A 24887-nucleotide genomic window follows, 5' to 3' on the forward strand; every position below is an offset into this window, starting at 1 on the left:
GGATACATGGGTTTTACTCGGTTTACCATTGGTCTTGATTCTCAAGAAGCTGTTTCTATTCTTAAAGATGGGTTGGATTGGTGGAGTAATATTGGTGATGTGGTGGAGGATGTTCGTCGGTTAATGGTTGATCGAGAGGTGGCTGGAGTGTTCTACCAACACCGGAAGGGTAATGGGGTGGCACATAGTCTAGCTCAGCATGGGTTGAGAGTGAGATCTCGACTTTTTTGGAAAGACCGTGCTCCTCCATGGTTAAGCATTCTTTTAGACAAGGATATAGCTATGGTGTAGTTCATTGTTTGTTTTTTGAGATGCGGTGGTATTCTTTTTCTTTGATCGGATTTTCCCCCATTGGGGGTTTTGGATGGCAAGGTTTTAATGAGGCCACACTAACGCTCTCCGTTCGTTTGTAAACTTTATCATTGGTTAGTGCTACGCTTGAATGAATCTTTCTATTTGATTATAAAAAAAAAAATTATGCATCACTCACGGGATTAATCTATGCAAATAGGTTTTTTTCTGTGTAAGAGAAGTCAAATTTAAATTAGATGAGATACAATTCCAAAACAAAAAACAAGAGAAAAAGAAAAACCACCTATATATGCTGCTGCAATATGCATACGTGGTGAGAGTGGGATTCTTGACGCGTCGCCCATGCAACTTGATGCACATGAACTTTACAGAGAATTGGACCAATTTCACATGGACATCCATAGGAACTTGTGCGTGTTCCTCTAAGTTATAACGCTGTGAAAATGGATCTATAATTCTTTTTTTGGGTTTTGATGGTGCATGCATGATGATATAAGCAAGCCCTCTCACTTTAAAATGATTTGCCCTTTTGCTTCTCCTTCAGATACGAGGGGGCTGTAACGCAATAACAGAACACAAGAGAGCAAATATAGGAGAACAATGTGCTGTGGTCTGTGGTCTGTGGTGTGGTGTGGACAATATTAAATCTGAACGATTTATAACAACAGAAAATATGAAACAAAATTTGATAGATTCCTCTCTGTTTATAGATCACTAGCTAGATTCACTTTGAGTAGTGATGTAGGACGAAATATGGTCACTTATGGCACTAGGAAAAGAAGGAAGGCGTATCGTTGGGATTTTCTAATTGATTGAAGAAGAATTAGAGTGAAGAAGAATTGGAGCGAAGAAGTGAAAAGGGACATAGCAGGAATTTGCAGATTTTTCGTCCGAGCTCCAATTAGGACGCAAAATACCATTTCGGAAAGGGAACGATGCCACGAGTCAAACCGCATTCAAAGTTTCGTAGTTAATTTTCGGAATAAATTCTGTTTTTCAGTTTTAATGTAATAACTCCCCTAGCAGTTCAAAGGTTGAGAGTTGTGTATTTAGACAGGTTTGTCTAACGTTTTTGAACATCTCAGATTTTAATCAAAATTATCCCAAGAGAATTTCTCTTAGTTTCTGGTGGAATCCAGATTTCTTGTTACTCAAGGTTTTCGTTTGAAACCTTTGTTGCTTGTGCTGCGTCAAGTGGTATCAGAGCAGGTTTTGCCTGACTCGAGGTGCCTCCAATGGCTCGTCCAGACGAAGAAGATAGGACTCATGGAGACGGGGAACCAATCACTCTTAGAGAATTTGATGTTGCAGTTGTTCCATACTTCATGGGGAGTGACTGCATCGAAGGCTTTCTTCAATGGGTTGTAGACATAGAGGAAATATTTGATTCAATAGCGATCCCAGAGGAGAAGATGGTGAAAATTGTTGCATCCAGTTTAGAAGACGATGTTGCTTCTTGGTGGGATCAGTTGCGAAAATCTAGGAAGCAACAAGGTAAAAATCCTATCAGTTCTTGGCATTGGATGAAGAGACTTCTTGTGAAAAAATTCTTTCCTTTTGAATATAATATATATTTATTAAGGAATGGTTACAAGATTGTTCAACCCAATATCATGGTGGGTCTAGAAAAGATGGAGGAAGTTCTCGAAAAGGAAGAAACTGTGATGGATGTTGTATTAATTGAAGATCCAATCATCCATAAGAAGAAGGAAGAGATTCAAGAAAAACAAGATATTGAGCCTATTGAAACTCCTGTTGTTGTTGAAACATATATTTCAAAAGATGAAGAACAACAATTGGATTCCTCTGAAATTAAAGGCATGGATAAATCTGTATTTGGAGAAGAAAATAATTCATACAAGGAGTTTGATTCTCAACTAGCATATTCTAATCTTCTTTATGGAATTAATTATATGATTATTCCATCCAAATATGAGCAAGTCCTAATTCTACAAATTGAAGAGTTTATTTACACATCAAGTTCTATGCCTACTCAGGTTCATTTTAATGAGAACTCGAGGTCGAGTTCTTTTCAAGTGAAGGGGTTTGATGTAGGACAAAGTATGGTCAATTATGGCACTAGGAAAAGAAGGAAGGCGTATCGTTGGGACTTTCTAATTGATTGAAGAAGAATTGGAGCGAAGAAGTGAAAAAGGACGTAGCAGGAATTTACAGATTTGGCATCCGAGCTCCGATTGGGTCGCATAATACATTCTCTAAAAGGGAACGACGTCACGAGTCCAACTCACAGTTTAACTGTGATATATGGTGGCTTTTGGGCTTCTGAGGTCGTTTGGCCTTCCAAAAGTGCATTTAAAAATTGTATTCAATTTAAAGACTTTCCGTTTCTTTTCTATTACGTTTTCAATAACTCCCCAGGGCAGTCCAAAGGGTGAGATCGTTGTACTTAATCAGCTATCATGCTTGGTTGAAACCATCTCGACTTTTATCAAATAATTCAAAGAGAATTTTCTCTCTAATTTCCTGGTGGATTCCAGATTATCGTTCTTTAGGATTTTCGCTTGAAAATCTATTTGCTTGTGCTGCGTCAAGTGGTATCAGAGCGGGTCTCTCCCGTCTCGGTATTATTGGTTTGTCTTATCAGAGTAGGTTTTGCTTGACTCGAGGTGCCTCCAATGGCTCGTCCAGACGAAGAAGATAGGACCCGTGGAGACAGGGAACCAATCACTCTTAGAGAATTTGATGTTGCAGTTGTTCCATACTTCATGGGGAGCGACTGCATCGAAGGCTTTCTTCAATGGGTTGCAGACATAGAGGAAATATTTGATTCAATAGCGATCCCAGAGGAGAAGATGGTGGAAATTGTTGCATCCAGTTTAGAAGACGATGTTGCTTTTTGGTGGGATCAGTTGCGAAAATCTAGGAAGTAACAAGGTAAAAATCCTATCAGTTCTTGGCATTGGATGAAGAGACTTCTTGTGAAAAAATTCTTTCCTTTTGAATATAATATATATTTATTAAGGAATGGTTACAAGATTGTTCAACCCAATATCATGGTGGGTCTAGAAAAGATGGAGGAAGTTCTCGAAAAGGAAGAAACTGTGATGGATGCTATATTAATTGAAGATCCAATCATCCATAAGATGAAGGAAGAGATTCAAGAAAAACAAGATATTGAGCTTATTGAAACTCCTGTTGTTGTTGAAATATATATTTCAAAAGATGAAGAACAACAATTGGATTCCTCTGAAATTAAAGGCATGGATGAATCTGTATTTGGAGAAGAAAATAATTCATACAAGGAGTTTGATTCTCAACTAGCATATTCTAATCTTGTTTATGGAATTAATTATATGATTATTCCATCCAAATATGAGCAAGTCCTAATTCTACAAATTGAAGAGTTTATCTACACATCAAGTTCTATGCCTACTCAAGTTCATTTTAACGAGAACTCGAGGTCGAGTTCTTTACAAGTGAAGGAGTCTGATGTAGGACGAAATATGGTCACTTATGGCACTAGGAAAAGAAGGAAGGCGTATCGTTGGGATTTTCTAATTGATTGAAGAAGAATTAGAGTGAAGAAGAATTGGAGCGAAGAAGTGAAAAGGGACATAGCAGGAATTTGCAGATTTTTCGTCCGAGCTCCAATTAGGACGCAAAATACCATTTCGGAAAGGGAACGATGCCACGAGTCAAACTCACAGCTCTGCTGTGATGTATGATGGATTTTGGCATTCTGAGGTCGTTTGGCCTTCCAAAACCGCATTCAAAGTTTCGTAGTTAATTTTCGGAATAAATTCTGTTTTTCAGTTTTAATGTAATAACTCCCCTAGCAGTTCAAAGGTTGAGAGTTGTGTATTTAGACAGGTTTGTCTAACGTTTTTGAACATCTCAGATTTTAATCAAAATTATCCCAAGAGAATTTCTCTTAGTTTCTGGTGGAATCCAGATTTCTTGTTACTCAAGGTTTTCGTTTGAAACCTTTGTTGCTTGTGCTGCGTCAAGTAGTAATAATATTCTTGAATTGGTCATTTTGTCCTTTACACATCCATCCCCTCTGCTAATATGAAAAATTTCTTTCAGCAGTGTCCATTGTCCAATGTCTTTATTATGCATCCATGTGTTGGGTTTACAGAACCAGAGGCCCTTTCCAGTGTACATTTACTGTCAAAACTTTATATTATAATGTTTTAAGCAAATCTAGTACAAGATTGTGAGTTGAGTTTGCCTAAGGATTTTATGTTGCTCCAGCCTCTCTCTCTCTCTCTCTCTCTCTCTCTCTCTCTCTCTCTCTCTCTCTCTCTCTCTCTCTCTCTCTCTATATATATATATATATAATGCCTCTTCATGGTACTTGAGTTGAAAGAATAGATTACTGTATGTATACAAGCTGGACATGGGTTGGGTTACAAGCAAGTAAGGGTGAGACATATGGAGGACCTGATCAACTTGATGGTTTTGGAATTTGATTAATCTCAGGCATCTCCCAAGAAAAACAAATAATTAAAAGAAATCTTCCATGCAAAATCAAACATACATGAACAATTCATTTGCCATTTTCTTAATGCATATTCAACAATATCTTGTAGCAAATGAAATTAAAACGAAGGAGAAGTATGGGGACTGAAGTCTGAGGAGTGAGCGAGGAGATACCTCTCTGCCTATGTACTTTTCCTCTTTCTAAAAATAATAACGTTATTGATATACCAAAATGTAATTAGTATAACCACAAGGTGTGGTGCGGTTGGCAAACTGCAACCTCCAGTTGGCGAGCTACCTAGTGCATCAATGGCAGAGGTTCGAAACCCGTAGGAAGCACTTTATGGTCAGGGGCAAGCCGAACCCCAAGTGGGGATTAATCCCACCCTTCGAGTGTGGGGACACCTCATGGAATTTACCAAAAAAAATGTAATTAGTATAACATAGTTTTTTAAGGGCAGAGAATTACATAGTTAGTTACATTCCCCATCTATTTCTGCAAAATTGCGTGTGTGTGTGCATGTCTTGCCTCACAATTGGGCCTAACGTTCCTTTAGTTGTTGTGTTGGACAATTAATCGCAGGTAACATACCCTTTTAATTTCAGAGGTTCACAAGCACACCACGGGGTCCCTCTTTCTCTTTCAGTTTGATTCCGAAATTGATGCGGGAGCCCGAGGCTCGGGGAGCTTTTGTTCTTCAGAGTTCTCCATCAACGGTAACCTCTCTCTCTCTCTCTCTCTCTCTCTCTCCAATGTATATAGGACAATGTTCTTAGGAAAATATGTTATATCTTTTTCAGCATGAATAGGTATGACCATCATTCTATATCTTAGGCTATATCATAGAATTACCTTTTATGGTCCGTGCATGTCTTCAAGAATTGTGTTGTTTCCCATTGATGTTTGTGCCAGACAGCTCTTCAATATGTAACATATACTTGGGTTTGTAACAATGTAGGTTCATGTTTATTGACGATTAAGAATGGTAACTGGCATTTTCAATTGAACCACAAGTTGTTAATGTAAAACTTTAATCAGATTTTTTCGTGATACCGGTATCATGGAAACTACCTCAAGCATCATATTTCTGCCAAAAAAGAGATTGGCATCATGTCAATGATCATTGTCCTGATAATAAGCTTGGAAATTATTTCCTGTTGTTGTCATGCTTAATGTGTCAAATTCTAGTGGCACTAATGTTTATCTTATGGGAATATCATGATGCAAATGCAGTGTTTTCTGTTGTGAATATTTTTTCCGATGCACATCTCATTGCATTTTGTTTAGTATTTTTTCAAAAGTTTCAATTTTCAGGGCACTTACCTCTGGATCCAACAAAAAAAGAGAAAAGGGCACTTACATCTGGGAGAAAGAAAACGGTTAAGCTAATGACATTTGATTCTTCAATAATATTGTACCTGTTCTTCGGTTCAAATTGACAGTTACATTCTCCTTTTTAAAAGATCATTTCAAATTGGTTTTGCACTTCAGTTCGAAAGAAGATGCCAGACTTTCAGTTGGGATCTCACACATTAAAATCTCATGGAGTCAAAGTGGCTAAAGTGCACAAATATGATTGGTTAATTCTTCTGCTTCTTGCGGCGGTTGATATAACTTTGAATGTTATAGAGCCTTTTCACCGTTTTGTTGGCGAGGAAATGATGACTGATCTGAAATACCCTTTTCATAAGGACACCATACCTTTTTGGGCTGTTCCAGTATGTATCTGATTCTCACAATCTGTTGACCAAAAAAGATTCTCATAATCTCTTATATATCCTTGTACCTTACAGAGAATATCAGTGAACATTTTAAGTTTTCTAGTTTTACATTTGTATCTATCTTCCAGGAGAAAAAGAAAAGCCAATACTTGACTATATCTTGAATTCCTGTGTCAGATTTACGCAGTAATCTTGCCTCTTGTCATCTTTCTCCTGTACTATTTTTTCAGAAAGGATGTTTATGATTTGCACCATGCCATATTGGGTATTTTCTGTGTCCCTTTAGGCTTCCACTATACCAGTTTTTTTGTTTTGTGGGCTAATGGTTACATTTGCAACTTAGGTCTTTTCTATTCTGTTCTTATAACTCTTGTTATAACCGATTCAATCAAAGATGCTGTTGGTCGCCCCCGTCCAAACTTCTTCTGGCGGTGTTTCCCTGATGGAATAGGTGTAGGTGACAACTTTCTTTTTTCTATCCATTAAGGGCTTGTTCTTGCATTATGCTGATCACTAACTTGTCAATGGAATCTAAAGGAATTTGATCCTGTCAGTGGCAATGCTATGTGTAATGGAGATAAGAAAGTTATCAAGGAAGGACACAAAAGCTTTCCTAGTGGGCATACTTCAAGTAAGTGAGAAAGTTTATTCAGATATTGCTCTTGTTGCCTTGCTAATTCAGAATAGAAAGATATCCGTGCTCTTATCTTGATGGTTAAACGCATAGTTTTTTGAGGTCTATTGCTGCTATGAGTAACCATTTTATGAGGCCTCCCAGAATATTATGTAGGCACATTTTGCATTCATATTCCTGTTTTCTCAATCTTACAGAAAACTGCTATTTGAGTATTTTCAGTTTATTTTGTACTGGAACATGTATAATGTGGAAGCATAATGTTGGTCGTTTGTATCAAATCATCCTTGTTCTGTTTGTTGGTATTTCTAAGGTTATGCTGTTGAAAAAGACTCTACATAATTGGGTTTGTACTTGTTATTATGCAGTTTCATTTGCAGGTCTTGGCTTCCTTGCATGGTATTTGTCAGGGAAAATTAAAGTGTTTGATCGTAGGGGCCATTCTGCAAAGCTCTGCATTGCATTTCTTCCGTTACTCTGCGCTGCTCTTGTGGGAATCTCTCGTGTGGATGACTACTGGCATCATTGGCAAGATGTCTTTGCTGGAGGTCTTATAGGTTTGCTACTAAATGCATGATAAATTTTCATTTACTTCCACTATAAAACTTGGTTTAGAAAACAGATAGTAATCCATATATTGGGGCCTTGAATTTGTTTAAGTGCAGGAATTATCATAGCTTCAATTTGTTACTTGCAGTCCTTCCCTCTCCCAAACCAGCACGATGGTGCGTGTGCTGTCTAAATTATTTCCTCTTTTCTCTCCTGTCGGATATCTTAATTAGTTCATGTTTCATTCATTCATGGATAGCAAATGCTAATCTAGTGTGTATGCCTGTATTTTTGTGTTTTCTTCCTTAGAAGATAGACCTTATGGTTGTTGTTGACATAGTTGTGTGGCAAGTATTGTATAAGGACTTCAGAAAGAATTGAAATTATTGAAACTTTCCGCAGCAGCTTAGACCTTTGTTGGCCTTTTAACTTTGATACCTAAAATTAAGAATAGAAACTTGAGTGAGGACCTTGGGATGTAGAAATGCATAGGGTTACTAAGATAAAATCAATTTGAAATCAAGAACATGGCATTGTACAAATTTATCTGCTGTCTGTCTCTCTCCTTTTGTTGAATTTTCATTCAAGCAGTAAATTTTTAGACAGACGAATGCTCCAAGTCTTTACGAAATAATCTGTCATTCATCCCCTATCTACTATATACATATAACCTTTGGATTCTTAATCTTGAACTTGCAGGGTGGGCACCTCATGCATATTTTTCCATGCTGGCTGCAGAGAGGAATGGTGGCCAGTCCATGTCCCCAGCCACAAGGGCTAATTACAGTCCAGATTTCACTCCACAAGATACCAGTCCACCACCCCACCAATTACTGGAAGAAATGGAAACTGGGAGAAGATACTGATTTTGCAGTTGTATATGTCAAATAGAAATCATAACTTACTTAAGGAAGATACTTTGTATGCGCGACGCAGAACTTCATTTGATGACTGTAGCTCCCAACTTCATTATTTATTTAATGAAAATTTTTCAATGTCTTGCTTTCCAAGTTTCATTTTCAGGCTGCTGTGGCAATATAACTTTGAGATCGATGTACTCTTCCAAAACCTGTTGGTCTTTTAACAGCTGAGGTTGTTGACTACTAGGAGAGACATTAAAAGGAGAAATCTCAAGTCAAAGAAAACAATATGAAACATTAAATGGCCGGGCGCGTCTTAGTTAATGTCTGAACCCCCAACCCAACTTTCAGGAACCGTTGGCTGTTAACTGGTGATTGCTGGCAACAAGAAAAGCTATCCCATTTACATAATTACAGTTGCTGCACTGCCTGCTCTCATAAATTCCTTCAATTTAAGCCTCTTACCTTATTTCCCTTTGAATATATAGCTACACCTTCATCTGCATCTTCATTAACATACTATATATATCGCCTTGGCATGTAGCTCTCTCCTTGATTCCATCTCTCAGAAAAATATGCAGACATTTACCGGATTCTGTGGAAGCATGAAGAGGTACAGGAGGAGAAGACGATATCGAAGACTAAGAAGTGTGGTTAGCAAAGAGGAAAATGCAAGGGTTTCAATGACAGAAGGGAAACGTCCCAAGTTTTGGAAACTCAGAGTGACCCCAAAACTGCGCATGAAGGTTACATCATCGGTACTGCTGTTGAAAAGGTTGAGAAATACTTATGTTGGGATGATGCTTTGGTTTGCTGGTGGTGTTATGCAATTGAATAATGGTAATGTTCACTTATATCAGAAGACTAACGTTTCACAGTTCTTAGCTTGACAGACAGCAACTAAGGTTGACTTATAAAGTTCTTACAATTAAGTTGAACAACAATTTGAGTTTTATTCATGTGCTCGTGTAATTTGGAAAGAAGTTCAAATATTATCAAGTTCTTGTTGTGATTTTTATTTTTCTGGAAATCGTGATGGGACAATATAGCAAGACGTGAACGGAACATGCTTTTTGTAGGCGAAAACATGAAATCTCTTCAGAAAGCAATAATGTATGTAAAATGTTATGTACCTCATCTCGAGCTTACATTAGAAAAGAGAATGGTCCGTACTCCGTATATAGCACAAAAGCTCTTTCATCATGATACATGATTGAATGATGTGGTGTGGCAGCTGATAAGATTTGCAGCTTTTCTTATACGAATTTGGAACATTGTGCCTTCTTTCTCTAGTTGTAAATTGCAGAAAAAAATCTTTCATGGTAATTTTTAGCGTCCTTGAAAAATTGAGGGATGGATTTGGGAGTTGAAGTAAGAACAGTTGGACTAGTACAAGTGCTCATATAGTCAATTTCTACAGCAGTTAATTTAAGGGTGTGTGTGTATGTACTATGTATGAGGTTCTTGTCTGATAAATTTGAAAACAGAGTTGTCCAGTCTGCATTTCCTGTAAACGGGTTTACATGATGTGCAGTTTTCTATTGTATTTTGCTGTAAATAGGAAGGATATATAGCAAGCAATATTGTCTAAGCATTTATGAGTATCGGTTAGGACTCTATCATATTTTGAATGGTGTTGGTGAGGTGACAACATATAAAGTCAAGACACTTCAAATGTTGTGCACGGCATTGGCATGCAGGTCAGGTGGCTATAATTATTAGTTCCTGCCCGCCTGCCTGCCTGCCTGCCTGCCTGCAATTTAAATACTGTTATCTACTTTAACCAATCCGCCTTTTGAACATCTGCATATTCACAATTGTCACTTTGGTTTCTTCACCCAGTTTTTACATGGTATGAGCTACATGGTGTACGTATATTGTTAACAACTTATAAGTTAACAATAAGAAATCTGGTGAGCTATATATTTTGTCACATGTATCTTGTATGATGTATATGAGAACCTTGTGAACAGAAATTGATGCTGCAACAGCAAGACACATGTTTCAGATTCCTCAAGACTCATCAGTCAACGTTTGCTGAATTAAAACTTTTGTCATTACGTGTGAAAATCAATTCAATAAGGATCAACTTGGTTTTGTTTTATTGTTATCAATCAACACCGCACCCCGATAAAATTGACTGCACTCTACATCTGTATTTGTATATATATAATACCAGCCTAGCCTACCTAATAAGTAAAAGCATGGGAAGGGTGAGAGAGTAGAGAATATCATTTGGTGGCTAGCTAGGAGAAAAAATGGGTGTCTCTAATTCTGTTGGGCTGGTGCTTGTTCTTCTAGTTGCAGCTGCCATGTTCACCGTGCAGCTAGGTCTGGTCACAGCAGCAGGTATCTATCAATATTTCTCATTTAATTTAATTTGGTGCATATATCTGATTCTATATATTAACTCGTTAGTGTTGCATTGCATTGCTTGCAGTTGCAGATGCAGATGATAAGAATATTATTATAATTAATAGGGAACTGAGAGAAAGGCGGCCACCTCCATTTCGTCCAAAATCACCACTTGCAAACCAACAACCAGGCATGAGACTTCCTGCTCCCGATCCTCCACCTCCTCCTCCTCCCCCGCCCTCGCTTCCAAACAACTTCAACAATAACCGTGCCTGATGATGACAATAACTCATCATCTAACATGTTGCTGCTACTTCCTCCAAAACAACAAACATGTTGCTGCTATGCTATATGCTATTCTTTTATTTTATATCTAGCAAATGGTGTTTCCTTGTTTTCTTCCTTCTGTAATTTGGCCCATAAATGGATAAGATTATTGCTGAGGATTTTTTTTCTTTTCTTTTCTTGTCACGGGATCATCTAGGCGGATCCTTTTTTGTAATATATATATAGTACAGCCGACCGGCTATACCCGGTTTTTATTTGTTTTTAAAAATGGTCTAGCCGTTCGGCTATACTCGGATTTATTCATTTTTCATGGAAATGGTATAGCCGGCCGGCTTTACTGATTTTGACACATGGGCGCATCGTATAGCCGCGCGGCTATAATCCATTTTTTAATTTTTTTCAAAAAATAGTATAGCCGATCGGCTTTACTGCGTTTTTGTTATTAATTTTCCATAACAATAGTATCGCCGAACGGCTATACACGGTTTAAAATTTTTTTTTTTCTAGTATAGCCGTGCGGCGATACTCGGTTTTTTCAAATTTTTTTAAAAAATAGTATAGCCGGTCGGCTATACTAGTTTTGCCTAATTTTTAAAAAATAGGTATAGCCGGCCGGCTGTACCGTTTTGACACGTGGCCCCTAGGCGCTAGCCTGTTTTTAAAATTATATATAGTATAGCCCACTGGCTATACTCGGTGTTTTTAAAATTTCCTTTTTTAAAATAGTATAGCCGGTCGGCTATACTCATTTTCCCTAATTTGTTTTATAAAACGTATAGCCGACCGGCTGTACTCGTTTTTCCAATTGTTTTTAAAAACAGTAGAGCCGTTCGGCTGTGCTGTTTTTACACGTGGCGCCTAGGCGCTAGGCGGGTCCTTGTTCTATAATATATATATATATATATAGTATAGCCGCGCGGCTATACCCGGTTTTTTAGTTTTTAAAAAAAATAGGATAGCCGCTCGGCTAGACTCGGTTTTATTATTTTTTCGTAAAAGTAGTATAGCCGACCGGCGATACTTGATTTTTATTTTATTTTTAAATAGTATAGCCGTCTGGCTATACACTCTAATATTGTATTTAAAACGTATACCCGCATCCATGGTTTTTCCTAGTTCTGAGATATTTGTAACAGATGGCGGAGCTGGCGACTCAGAAACATGTTCAATTCATTCTGTCAGTCGGAAAGGTTTGATTTTTATGCAAAATCAATGCATATAGTTTTATTTTGCCTTATATATAATCTACCTAGTAATAATGGTGATACTGTACTCAGAAGGACTGTTTGGAGTCTCTGGCGATGGAGCATCTAAGAATGAATGGGGCATACTGGGGGTTTGACCACTCTTGATCTTCTCGGAAAGCTTCACACTGTGGATGCCGATGAGGTTGTTTCCTGGGTCCTCCAGTGCTAGCATGACTCAGGTTTTTACAACACCAACTAGTATTTCGTTCTTTATTGTTTGTTTCTTGGTTTAGAGTTCTACAGAAACTGATGACACGACACAGCTTTGTATATGCAGGTGGGTTTGGCGGTAACATTGGGCATGATCCACACATACTATATACCTTAAGTGCTTGGCCTTATTTGACAATATTGAAGTTCTGGTTGTTGACAGGGTTGCAAATTGTATCCTTTACCACATCTATTTGTAAAATTTGAAATAAATCCTCATTCCCCTAATGTATGCATTTTCAATTGATGAATGGTGTACAAAAATAATTGGTACTTCTTGTGTGGAGCGGCTGCTTGTAGCTCAATTGTGGTAGTTTGGCATTCATTAAGTGGACAATCAAAATAAAGCAGAGAGAAGTTAGCAAATTTGGTTAAACTTAATATTCAACTCAGATGTCGCTATGCTGCAAAATGAAGATGGATCTTTTAACGGGGGACATGTGGGGTGAAGTTGAAACAAGGTAGTATTTTTTCAATTTCCTTTGTGTTTTTGCATCTTATATTTGTTGTAGTCACCCGCTCTTTATGCCAAACATGATTTAGTAACAATTGTTTTCCGTTTCTTCAAAAGAAAAAAGTATATAAACATTTTTCTTTCTTCTTTTAGGTTTTCTTATATTGCTATATGCTGTCTCTCATTACTACATCGTTTGGATAAAATCAACGTGGAGAAGGCAGTGAACTACATTCTAAGTTGTAAAAATCATGATAGCGGATTTGGATGCACGCCTGGTGGGAGTCTCATGCAGGTCAAAGTATGTCATTTACCCCTATACTATCTGTGTGAAATTTTAGTTTTTGATTAGTACTTCATAAATTGGTTGTATGCTACCCTATATGAGCTGTTCTGAGTTCATAATTCAATCAATTGTATTATTTGTATGCGAAAACTCCACATATCCTTGGAGCTGTTTCCTTTTTGTCCGTTCAATGGAAATTAGCAGTCATCTTTGCCTTGCATCTCTCCAACTAAGGTTTGCATATGTTATTTTGCCCTTTTCAATTAAAAACTTAGTCGATGACATGTTGACAAGAATGATTGCTTTAAAGATGAATGCTGTGCTGAATTTGTTAATCCTGAGTGTAAACTGCATTGCAAAGTAACATATTGGGATTTTTGAAATTGTCTTATGACTTTCTTTTTGGCCATATGTACAATCTATTGACAACCTAAAATAGAAAGGATAATTGACTGAAAACTTTGAATAGGAACTGATTGTCAGTGTAACTTACCAGGTCCTGAGACTTAACTCTTTTTACATCAGTCCAACTACGAAGTGTAGAAATATCCCTAATCTCACTTATGTGATTATTCAGTTATTGTCTATATGTCAAAATTGGACTCAAACTTACAATTCTGTTCTGCCCATGGTGGTGACTGCAGTTTTCTGTTGTGTGGGTGCTCTTGCTATTACAGGCTCTCTACACCATATTGACAAGGACCTTCTTGGGTGGTGGTTATGCGAGCGGCAAGTTAACTCTGGAGACATTCTTATCAAAGCAAAAGTTAAACCTGGAGGTCTTAACGGTCGTCCAGAGAAACTTCCTGATGCGGGTTTTTTCCCCTTTGAAAATTGAAACTATATATTTTTTGTTTTAACATTCTTGGAGACTCTTCCTTACTGCATTTGTGCTTTATTTCAGATATGCTACTCATGGTGGGTTCTTTCTAGTTTGGTCATGATGGACAGAGTTCATTGGATCAATAAGGAAAAGCTTGTCAAGTTCATTTTGGACTGCCAGGTTACATTTACCTAATAAGCTCTGTCTGTAGATTTGGATTATGCTTTAGGAATGGGCATTCTCTCTGGTAACTTACCCCAGAACGAAAATATGTGACTATGGGTTTATCTGAATGTTGCACGTAATTACTGAAAATTGCAGGACACTGAAAATGGAGGAATTTCTGACAAACCAGATGATGCTGTTGATGTCTACCACACATACTTTGGTGTAGCTGGTAAATAAGTTTTGTTTGTTTCCACATTTCTTTACCTATGGCATGTCGTAAGTTGTAATCAGTCTGGATGATCATGATCAATGCATGGTTGGCGGTTTCGAGTTTCCAACTTCATCCAGAGGGGTTGCAACTTGCAAGGATCTGCCTATGAAGGGGATAAAATGCCAAAATGATATATAAGATGATTTATGTTCTTCATGTAATTTCTTTTTTGGTTCTTGGTTGCTTGCTCTCTCCTCAGTATTCATTACATTAAGGTTGATGCTTGTTGATGCAGGTCTTTCCCTTCTGGAATATCCTGGGGTGAAAGCAATAGATCCAGCATATGCTTTGCCAGTTGATGTTGTGAATAGGATTCTCTTGGGCAGATGAAGGCTTTGTTTGCAAGATTCTGATTTGCATGTATCTCTTGCTACAATTCACTATCTTTTCCTTGTTGACTTTCGTGTCACACATATGTGCCAGTTAACTTAACCAATTAGAGCTGTCTTTAGTTTCATTTCTGTGTAAAGAATTCAATTCCTGGCTGTTTATTTCAGTGTTTGACCCGATTGTCCAAAGAGAATATCGACCTTAGGTTCGAAGTTTAAAGCTTGACCTGGTCACACACTCCCCTAGGCCCAGACGACATCTACATATAAAATAAATAAAAGAGGTATTCAAATGGGATTGGACTATCACATATAATTTGTAAGGAAGATTGTTTCAAAGCCGCGCTTGGATATATAAGTATATTTTGTTTTAGAACTAAATATTGACGCGTGAATTGCAAGGTAGATCGATTCATAAAATATGTTTTTGGATTTCCAATTGAAATGAAATAAATAATCGCTTAATTAAACATTTATGTTTTATATCACTGGTGGCATCGACTTTTTGGTGAAACTGAAATTCACTGCGCAAAAGTAAGAAATATATGTTTTTGCTAGCTTTCCGCAGTTAAAAATTAGTTATGAAATAAAAGAAATTTTAGCATTCAGCTAGCACATGTGTAAAATTGGAGAAATTATAGAATACTACAATAGTATGACCACGTTATACATTTTGTACATGTGTTATAATATTCGGAATTCCGATTATATGATCATGTATTCTTCAACATCCACTAACATTTCTCTAATCATATTCTATTCTTCCTAAACATTAACATATATATACTCGATATACTTAAATAGTCGACATGCATACTTTAATTTATTACACATTAAACATAAGATAAGACAGCTGCCCTCTGCCAGGCAAAAATGTCATCAATAATTGAATACATTAGTTTTGCATGAAATGGCTGGAGCTGGAGATGGATGACTTTCATTTCACGGTTCAAAACCCAGTATATATATATATATATATATATATATATATATATATATATATATATATATATATATATATTAAAAAGAAGTGGATTGGGAAGAAGAGGCAAGAAATGATAAGAGATATGCGAGTCTCTTCATTCATTTTGGTTGCTTTTCTTTTGCTAGCTACTAACTTGGTGCAGCAATTCAGTCTACAGGCTAATGCAGGTTGGTTTATAAATAGTAAATTGAGCTTAGACCCATAAAATTCATTTTAAATCACCTACAACCCTTTCCTTTAGTTTTCTATTTAAAATACCCAATTTTTTCAAATAATACCCGATGACTAGGATCCAACTAAGCAAGTTACCTAATATAACTAAAAATCTGATTTATTGTATTTTTCGGATTCCAAAACTACCCATATTTATGACTTAATGTGTTATTGGGGGTGTAATTAATGACACACGTTGAATTTGGAAAGATCACCAAATGGTTGTAATGGATGTAGGAATTAATTTGGAAACTTATTTGAAATTAAATATTAAATTCAACATTAACGTATTAGTAATGTATTTTATCACTAGTAATCTATTTTTGAATTAATGTTGTTTTCCTTTTATGAATTATGACTAGTAATCTATTTAACATATTAGTAATGTATTTTACGACTAGTAATCTATTTTTGAATTAATGTTGTTTTCCTTTTATGAATTATGACTAGTAATCTATTTAACATATTAGTAATGTATTTTACGACTAGTAATCTATTTTTGAATTAATGTTGTTTTCCTTTTATGAATTACGACTAGTAATCTATTTAACGTATTAGTAATTTAAATTCAATGTTGAATTTAGAAATTAATGTTGTTTTCCTTTTATGAATTATACGACTAGTAATCCATTTTATTATAGTTTTACGAATAATAGTGTACATTTTAATTATGTTGAAAAATAATTTGATAATCTATTTATTGTTTGTTTTTTGAAAAACATTTTTTTTAAATGAACCTATTTTTTCTCTAAATAATGTACTCTTTTTTTCTCTAAATAAAGCACCTATTACTTGTTTTATGAAAAATAATTTGATCATCTTTTTATTGTTTGTTTTATGAAAACAATTTTTTTTTAAAAATGAACCTATTTTTTCTCTCCAAATAATGTATCTATTTTTTTTTCTCTAATAATGTACCTAGTAAAACAATTTACCAAGTATATAGAACCTATTTTTTCGCTAAATTTTGTATCTATTTTTTTCTCTAAATAATGTACCTATTTTTTTTTTCTCTAATAATGTATACCGAGTAAAACAATTTACCTAGTATATAATGAACTTATTTTTTTTCTTCTAAATAATATACCTATTTTTAATTTATAAAAAATGTGCATAAATTTCAATTATACAACGCAACTACCTAGTAAAACAATTTACCTAGTATAATGTACCTATTTTTAATTTATAAAAAAATGTGTATAAATTTCAATTATACAACGCACCTATTTTCTATAAATTATTGTGTATCTATTTTAAATTTATGAAAAATGTACGGAAATATCAATTACAAAGTAACTGACCTATTTTTTTTAAAAAAAATTTGGTAAATAATATACCTATATATTTATATTTATATTTTTCATATGTACATTATTAGACATGTAATTTACATATATATATTTTTGGTTTGCAATTTTAGGGGGCGATATGTTAGAGGGAATGGCAACCAAAAGAAATGGGGTGATTGATATGCTATTAATAGGGAGTTTTAATTACAATTGTAGCAGTTAATGAAATGCTTGGAATTAATTATAAATAAAATATGAAATATGATCGCAATGATGTAAAAACATAGGAATACTACGACCTCTTATATCTTAATGGTCATTTAAGTTTGAAATTGGGTTTTACACATAGATTTATAGAATGATGGGTATATGTCTAGGAAATAGAAATTGTAGGGACCTATATTGGACAAGCCCGTTTATAAATTATATATACATGTACCATGTTTCTGTTTCAATTCCTAATCTTAATTACTTTATCCATTTGGACTGACTGAGTTTATATATATAGCCATGTTTGCAGATATGAGGCTGCGGAAAGTAGAAAGAAGACACATATTGCCAAGCCCACCACCTCCTCCCCGTCCAAATAGGATCACCCGTTATTTTAGACCAGGTGTTTCCGGTGGGGCTGTGGCCCCAATTTCTCCTTCACCGGCTGCAACATGAGTGTCAAAATATTTATATATTAATTAGAATCTAAGGGGGGTGTATTCAATTAAGATTTTAAAAGAGTTAAATGGAGTTATAAAGTTTATAGAGTTCAATGTAGTTCAATTGATTTCTATCAACTCCACATAGAGTTTGATTGAATTCCTAGATTGATTTTGATGGTGTTTGTTAGAGTTTTATCTTAGATTTTAAAAGAGTTGATTAGAGTTTTAAAATATTTTTTTTTCTATATTTTTTCTATTTTTTGGGCTGTTTATCGTTTTTCTAGATTTTCAAAAGAAAAAAGTACCTTTACAAAAACATTTTGTAAAGAACTTCCAAATCAATACATCCAAAGAAAATTAAAAAAAAGGGCATCTAATTTGTTCAAATGTGCAGTAATTTCATGACAAAAAAAAAATGATAAGTAAATTATAATTCTAAATGCATAAAAACGAATAAGTATTTGTTTCATTGCTCATCTTTGACTCCCGTCATTCATAGCATCTCTCCACATATCTGAAGATATCGCAACCCTCCATTGGTTAGCATTCTCGCGTTGTTGTTCTTGGGTTTGAAAAACTTGGTCATAATTATTTCTATCATCTATATATGATATGATGCATAGAAACAAAAAAAAAAAAAAACAAAAAAAAAAACAGCAACTAAAAAAAAATTAATAATAACAGCAACCAAAAATAATAATAATAACAGCAACCCTTGACAAGCACACACGTTATATGATATATATATATATATATATATATATATATATATATATATATATATGCTACTGTTCGATGACTATAGATTGATGAAAAGGGCTTTGGTCGAACAGATTGACAAACACACACGTTATATGATACATATATATGCTCCTGTTCATATATGAAAGAGGAGATTTGTTAATATATGCTACGTTATATGATCCATCCATATATGAAAACGTGAAAAGAGGAGATTTTTTACCTTCACTTAACAAGCACACACGTTCGAGGACTGGAAAGCGTAGAGCACGTTCAAAGTTTCTAGGGTTGACATAAGATTTGTCAGGGCCTTTTGTATTTATACTTACCACTTTAATTTCTAACGAAATCGGGCAACTGTTGCATTCCTAAGAGGACACAAATTAATGTGCAAACAACCAATTAAAAATACCCGCAAGTGCACGAATCTATTGAAGTATAGATTATGTAAGTACGGGGTCGATCCCACGAAGAACTTGTCGGCTTCCTATAAGTTCTAATTTGAGTACGTAAAGAACACTTAATTGACACACCACAAATGCACAAATGCAAAATGGAAACTAAAAATGAGTAAAGAAGTGTAAAAGAAATGAAACAACACAAGAAAACTAAACAAAAACACAAACAGCATTTTCTATCACCCTTTTATCACCCATTTATCACCTATGAACAGTGCTAAAGCGACCGGTCGTCAGGTAAAAGCGACCGGTCGTTTTTGGGCAGATTCGAAACTCAAAATTTGACTTGAAAAGAGACCGGTCGTCAGGTAAAAGCGACCGGTCGTTTTTGGGCAGATTCGTTTTCTCTGTTTTTCAGTTTCGACCTCTGTCCAGTGTTTTGCCTATAACTTTCCAACCGTACGTCCAAAATTCACGTTCTTTATACGGTTGGATTCAGCACAGAAAATGGAAGAACACAATGCGGACCAAAAGCCCAAAATAATTACAGAAAGAAATAAAATTCAGTAACAAAGACACATAACGTGTCAAACACGCAACTCACACACACATTGGGGGGGGGTTTTGATTTGGTTCAAGTGATCTATTTCTATTGCATGTAAGTAAATGGACTTCGAATTTAAATGAGAATGGAAGAGATGAATTATCAAGATTTGAAATCAAAATGTAACAAACACTAGGGTTTCGGAATCCACCCTAAACAATTCTACCCAAGTTCATGAATACTCAAGTGATGAACTCTAAACGTGTTGATGAAGATGTTCGCAATCAAGACCATGGTTCGTGGCTCAAGACGCATTGATTCTCTCTAATGTATGTAAAGTGCATGGTTCGTGCTACAATACTTGTGCCCTCCCCATAACCGAACCTAGGTATGGTTCGTACTTCGATTCAATTACAAGGAGAACCCATTAAGTTCAAAGAGAATATGAACATCACAAGAATCCTAATAGCATGGTGTTTACATTAGGTATTCAAGAAACCAATTCACATGGATGATTCTTACTTCATCCATTTATTGCTTAGGATAACATGAAGATACACATAATCCCAACAATCTCAAGAAGCATGCTTTCAAAGATGGCCAACTAAGGAAAAACACACATCAAGGATAGATTAATTTGGTGAATTGGAATTCATCAACAATATCTAGAAATTCATACACTCAAGTATCAAAACATTAAGGTAATCATGTTTAGGGCTTCAACCTAAGCCCTAGCTATGGAGTTTAGTTGCTCATACTTATTTCAAATACAAACTCAAAATGAAATTAGAAAGAGTTTACAGATTTTCAGAAAATGATGAAAGCTTCAAGATCATCAATGGTGGAAGTCTTCTTCTCCACTTTTCTTGGCTGCACCTTGGCTTTCTCCTAGCTCCAAATCTCCAAAATCTGCTCTCTAGTTGTCTGGAATGATAGAATCCTCCTCTCTCCCGTTTCAAGCTTCCCCCAAATCAGATTGCACCTTTGACTTCTCTTCCCTCTCTCCTCCTTTCCAGCTTTTACCTTTTAATATTAAACTACCACCTTTGATAAAGCCTTAGCCCATTGTCCCCTTGCCATGATGAAGTTTTGTCCTCAATAAGATGCCAATTGCTTCAGAAATTATCTCAAAGCTAAGGTAACTTCTTGTTACCAAGAGTTATGGTAACAAGAAAATCAAAATAACACAAAGGAGGTAAAAGCTGGCCAAGTTCGGATTTCCAGAGCTGTGGTAACATGCTGGATTGGTTGGATAGGCAATACTTGTCCAATGGAGCTCAAATTTGGATATGTTGTAGTTAACATCCATTGGAACAAGTCTCATGAAGATCATGACCTCATCCGAGCACCAGAGCATGTTGATCCCAGGCCAAGAAGTTGACCTACGAAAATGAACAAAAACAGAATTTATAACTAATAACGCACTTTTAGCTCATTTTCATTCCAACCAAGGTAAAATCTAAGAAAACACAAAAAGGAAGTAAAAAGCTATAAAATGTCAAGAACTAACTCAAAATAGTGGGTGAATAACATGAAAAATCATGTATAAAAATGAACCGAACAAACTTCCCAAACTTATCTTTTGCTAGTCCTCGAGCAAAACAGAAACTAAAACAAGACTCGAAACAAACTTTCCGAACACTTTCCAAAGAGAGAGCGACTCATGCAAACGACTCAAAAGTTTTCACAAGAAAAACTCAGTTTAGACATTATTCACAAGGCGGCAAAGTTCAAAACACAACATGCTTAAGTGTAGTAGTGTGATGGCCAAATGGAACTCATTCTCCAATTTCAGTTTTCACACAACTTCAAAAATCATACCCAGCACAAATGTAACTTCAAATCTCACCTAAGTTGTCCTCTCACAAATGAATCACTCGGAAGAGGGTTACAATGCATCACTCAATAATAGACATGAGAATAGAGTTAAACCATAAGGGACTTAACTCAAAATTAGCAAGATGAAAAACATGCATGAATATGATCTCAAGAAGGATGCTAAACACTTAAAAGCTGAAAAATGCGTGCAAATCAACCACATGACATTTAGGATCAATTTAGGTCTTTATTATAGGTTGTAATGGGGCTAAGGGTGCAAGGTGAGTAAGAAATGAAGGATATGGATACAACAAAGTCCAAGGAACTCACAATGTAAGAGCATATAATCGTTAACTAAAAGACTTTGAAACATTACGCTTGAGATTTTCACTCATTTTTTTGGTGATAAAAAAGACCACAAAGCCTTATACCTCCACCAATTATGATTCACACTCCTTCCTTCCATTCGAACAACCAAGAAACATGGAATTGAATTTGAGACCATTGCCACTTAACCACAACTTTTCTCTTTTCTTTCACCCTTTGAGTGAAGTACTCTTTTTTTTTTTTTTTTTTTTTTTTTTTTTTTGATAAAGAACCCTTCCCAAACTTAGCATGAAAAACACATCTAAATTAAAGCTCACGAGTTCCTTAGAAAGGTAAATTCTTGTTTTTCAGGCTAAGGCTAGAAGTAATAATTGGTTACTTGAAAGAAAAGGCATACATATAGGCTCAAGGTGGTTAACAATGGAAAATCATGCTTAAGCATGCATAGGGTTAGCTTGAAAGGCACAAACGGTCCAAAGAGGGCCTTAATATCATTTCTCAAATGTCATGTAATCAAATTGCACAAGAATGAGTAACTTTTAAGTGCTCAACCAAATCAATGAATAATGAGATCAAACAACAACTCAGATGACAAGAAAAGTGGAATATGTGTATAACACTCATGAATTGAAGCACAAGGCTCAAAGCTCACATTATATGGTTATACAAGTCTAATTCATGCTTGATACAATTCTTTGGATCATGCAAGTCCCTCAACTGGAGAATTATGAAACAAATGGCAAGTGCGTAGAGGGTTTCAAACATATCATGCTAGAACGATGCCATTTAGTGAATAACAAATTTTTTATTTTTTATTTTAATTAATTTTTTTTTTTAGAGCATTTTCAATCAAGTCATTTAAACATTCATCACAATCTCATCATATATGTCCGGAAAGTGACTTGAAAACACAAAGACTCAAAATTGAAAAGAAAACAGAACAAATTAAAGCAAGAATTAAAGCGAAACGAAAAAGACTTGCTATCCCTTCCCAAACTTAGAAATAAACATTGTCCTCAATGTTAAAGAATTCAGGCATCAACAACGTTATAACAAGAATTAAAGGGAATAAAGCAGTTAAATACAAGAACAAACACGAAAAAACAACTACAACACGGTTGCAAAAACAAAAACAAAAATGAAACCAAACATAAACAAATAAAACAGTAAGCCCTAACAACAGTCTTACACATGCAGAAATCCAACCCAATGAAACGCATAAACCAAATGAAAGCCCAACCCAAACGAAAGCCCAAAAGCGAAGAAAGTAAATAAAACAAAGAAACCAAGTCAGAAGCACAAAGAGCGAGGACTCAGTAAAATAGAAAAAGTGGGCCCTGAAGTCTCGACACCTGTGAGTCACGGGAAACAAAGGGAGAGACGTGTCGACAAGCAGAGGTCTCTCTCACGGTCCCAAGCCAGAATTATTGGCTTCATAGGAAGGCGTGACGACTTTCGTTTCTCAAAAACGCTGAAAGGCGGAATTGTAATTAAAGGGGTTGGGGACCAGGTGGGGTGACCTAAGGGGATAGGCCGTAAGGGTCGCGCAAAACGCAGAAGCGCAGTGGCTAGGGTTATGTAAAAACTAACTCTATAAAAGAAGAAGAGAAAGAGTTGGGGAAAAACACAGAAACGTAGAAACACACAACAGAGGAAAGAAAGAACAAAAGAAAAGAAAGTTCAAATGGCTTCTTCCTACCCATTCTCGCTGGATCTCAACCTAGCTCCACCGACTCAGACTCGGGGCCAAGCAGTGGCACCAGTGTGGATGCCCTACTTTGCCTCTGCACGGGGGCACGTGACAGTGAACGACTCGATACTGCTGGACAATGATGTTGCCCTTGGAGTTGCTAGAAATCTAGTAACTCCCAAGGATATACGGGTGCTGGGATCAAGGGATGACAACCGGGTCGTGAGCGATGCTCTGGCACTAAGCGTGCAAAGCACCGCAACAGTCGCAAGTGTGGGTCATCGCCTACTTGCGAAGTCCCATGAGGTGGAGGTGCTGAGAGGTCAGTTGGCGGCGGAGCGAAGTATGGTGGAAGAATGCCAGAGTATTATTAAAAGCTTAAAAAGGGAAAGGGCAAGGATAGTAGAGGTGAATCGACACCAGCTGGAGGCGTTGCGGGAAGAGAACAAAAATCTCTCAAAGATGGTAAGTGTTTACGCCCATGACATGAGAAAGCAGCTGGAGGACCTGGACCAACCGGGTAAACGCAAGAAAACAGATCGCGAGAGTAGGTACGCTCAAGCTAAGAGTGCGATCTTTGGGAGCTCGAGTGATGAGCCCCAAGAGGCTGTGCGTGAAGCCCCGGAAGAGGATAGCCATAGAGCTAAGCTCAAAGGTCCAATGGCCGAGACACCGAGCACTGTGAAAGAATAATTTCTAATGTATTAGTGGTGTGCCTGGTTGTCTTTGCCCTTTCCGTGTAAATGTTTTTTTTTTTTTTTTTTTTCAGAAATAAAAGAAATGAAGTTGCAAAAGAAAAAGAAGCACACTTCCCAAACAAAACAAAGACGACAGCCGAAAGGGAAAACACACTTCCCAAAATTAAAATAAAACAAAACAAAACACAAAGCACCAAAAAAAAACATAAAACACCAGAAAACACGGAGGTAAAAGAAAATTAAAGTGAAAGTAGAAATGCTCCCTTCTAAATGCATGCGACCGCAAAATCCTCGTGAAGCGTAGGTATCGAGAGAAAATGGCAAACAGCTGGACCACAAATCTCTCATCAGCAGACGTCTATTTAAACCATGCCTCTGCAAGCGGAAGAATACCCTGTATTTCTTTCTGCAAACTCAAGGAAAACCATAAAAAACATCCAAAAACAAAACAATGGCATCCTCATGCACTCACCTTGATGATCTCAACCTTGAGCTGTCACTAGCACCACCAAATTCCCAGATAAGGGCTCCTCCAAACCTTATCTTCCCAAACTCCTCATACCATCATGGTTCGGCCTCG

The 24887-nt window shown here is 36.3% G+C and overlaps 1 protein-coding gene, 1 long non-coding RNA gene and 1 pseudogene across 3 annotated transcripts; all 3 read left to right on the forward strand.

Annotated features, from left to right (window-relative positions):
- The first annotated feature begins 5371 nt into the window (after positions 1–5371).
- On the forward strand, positions 5372–8643 carry LOC110747003 (lipid phosphate phosphatase 2-like). The gene is made up of 9 exons (XM_021947229.2): positions 5372–5472; positions 6071–6135; positions 6248–6474; positions 6655–6742; positions 6821–6930; positions 7015–7108; positions 7480–7668; positions 7777–7836; positions 8360–8643. The coding sequence occupies exons 3-9, from the start codon at positions 6259–6261 to the stop codon at positions 8524–8526; spliced, it is 924 nt and encodes a 307-aa protein (XP_021802921.1). The 5' UTR covers positions 5372–5472; positions 6071–6135; positions 6248–6258; the 3' UTR covers positions 8527–8643.
- Positions 8644–10615: 1972 nt separating this feature from the next.
- On the forward strand, positions 10616–11321 carry LOC110747333 (uncharacterized). The gene is made up of 2 exons (XR_015835696.1): positions 10616–10869; positions 10961–11321. It is a non-coding gene; the product is annotated as an uncharacterized LOC110747333 (long non-coding RNA).
- A 962-nt stretch (positions 11322–12283) lies between these two features.
- On the forward strand, positions 12284–15264 carry LOC110746872 (geranylgeranyl transferase type-2 subunit beta 1-like; annotated as a pseudogene). Its single transcript, XR_015835786.1, has 9 exons — positions 12284–12353; positions 12441–12589; positions 12688–12794; positions 13014–13081; positions 13228–13375; positions 14005–14171; positions 14265–14363; positions 14505–14580; positions 14858–15264. The product of XR_015835786.1 is annotated as a geranylgeranyl transferase type-2 subunit beta 1-like (transcript).
- Positions 15265–24887: the final 9623 nt, after the last annotated feature.

Source organism: Prunus avium, chromosome 5, assembly GCF_965620075.1.
Source record: "Prunus avium chromosome 5, drPruAviu1.hap1.1, whole genome shotgun sequence".
In the NCBI taxonomy this organism is placed as follows: Eukaryota; Viridiplantae; Streptophyta; class Magnoliopsida; order Rosales; family Rosaceae; genus Prunus; species Prunus avium.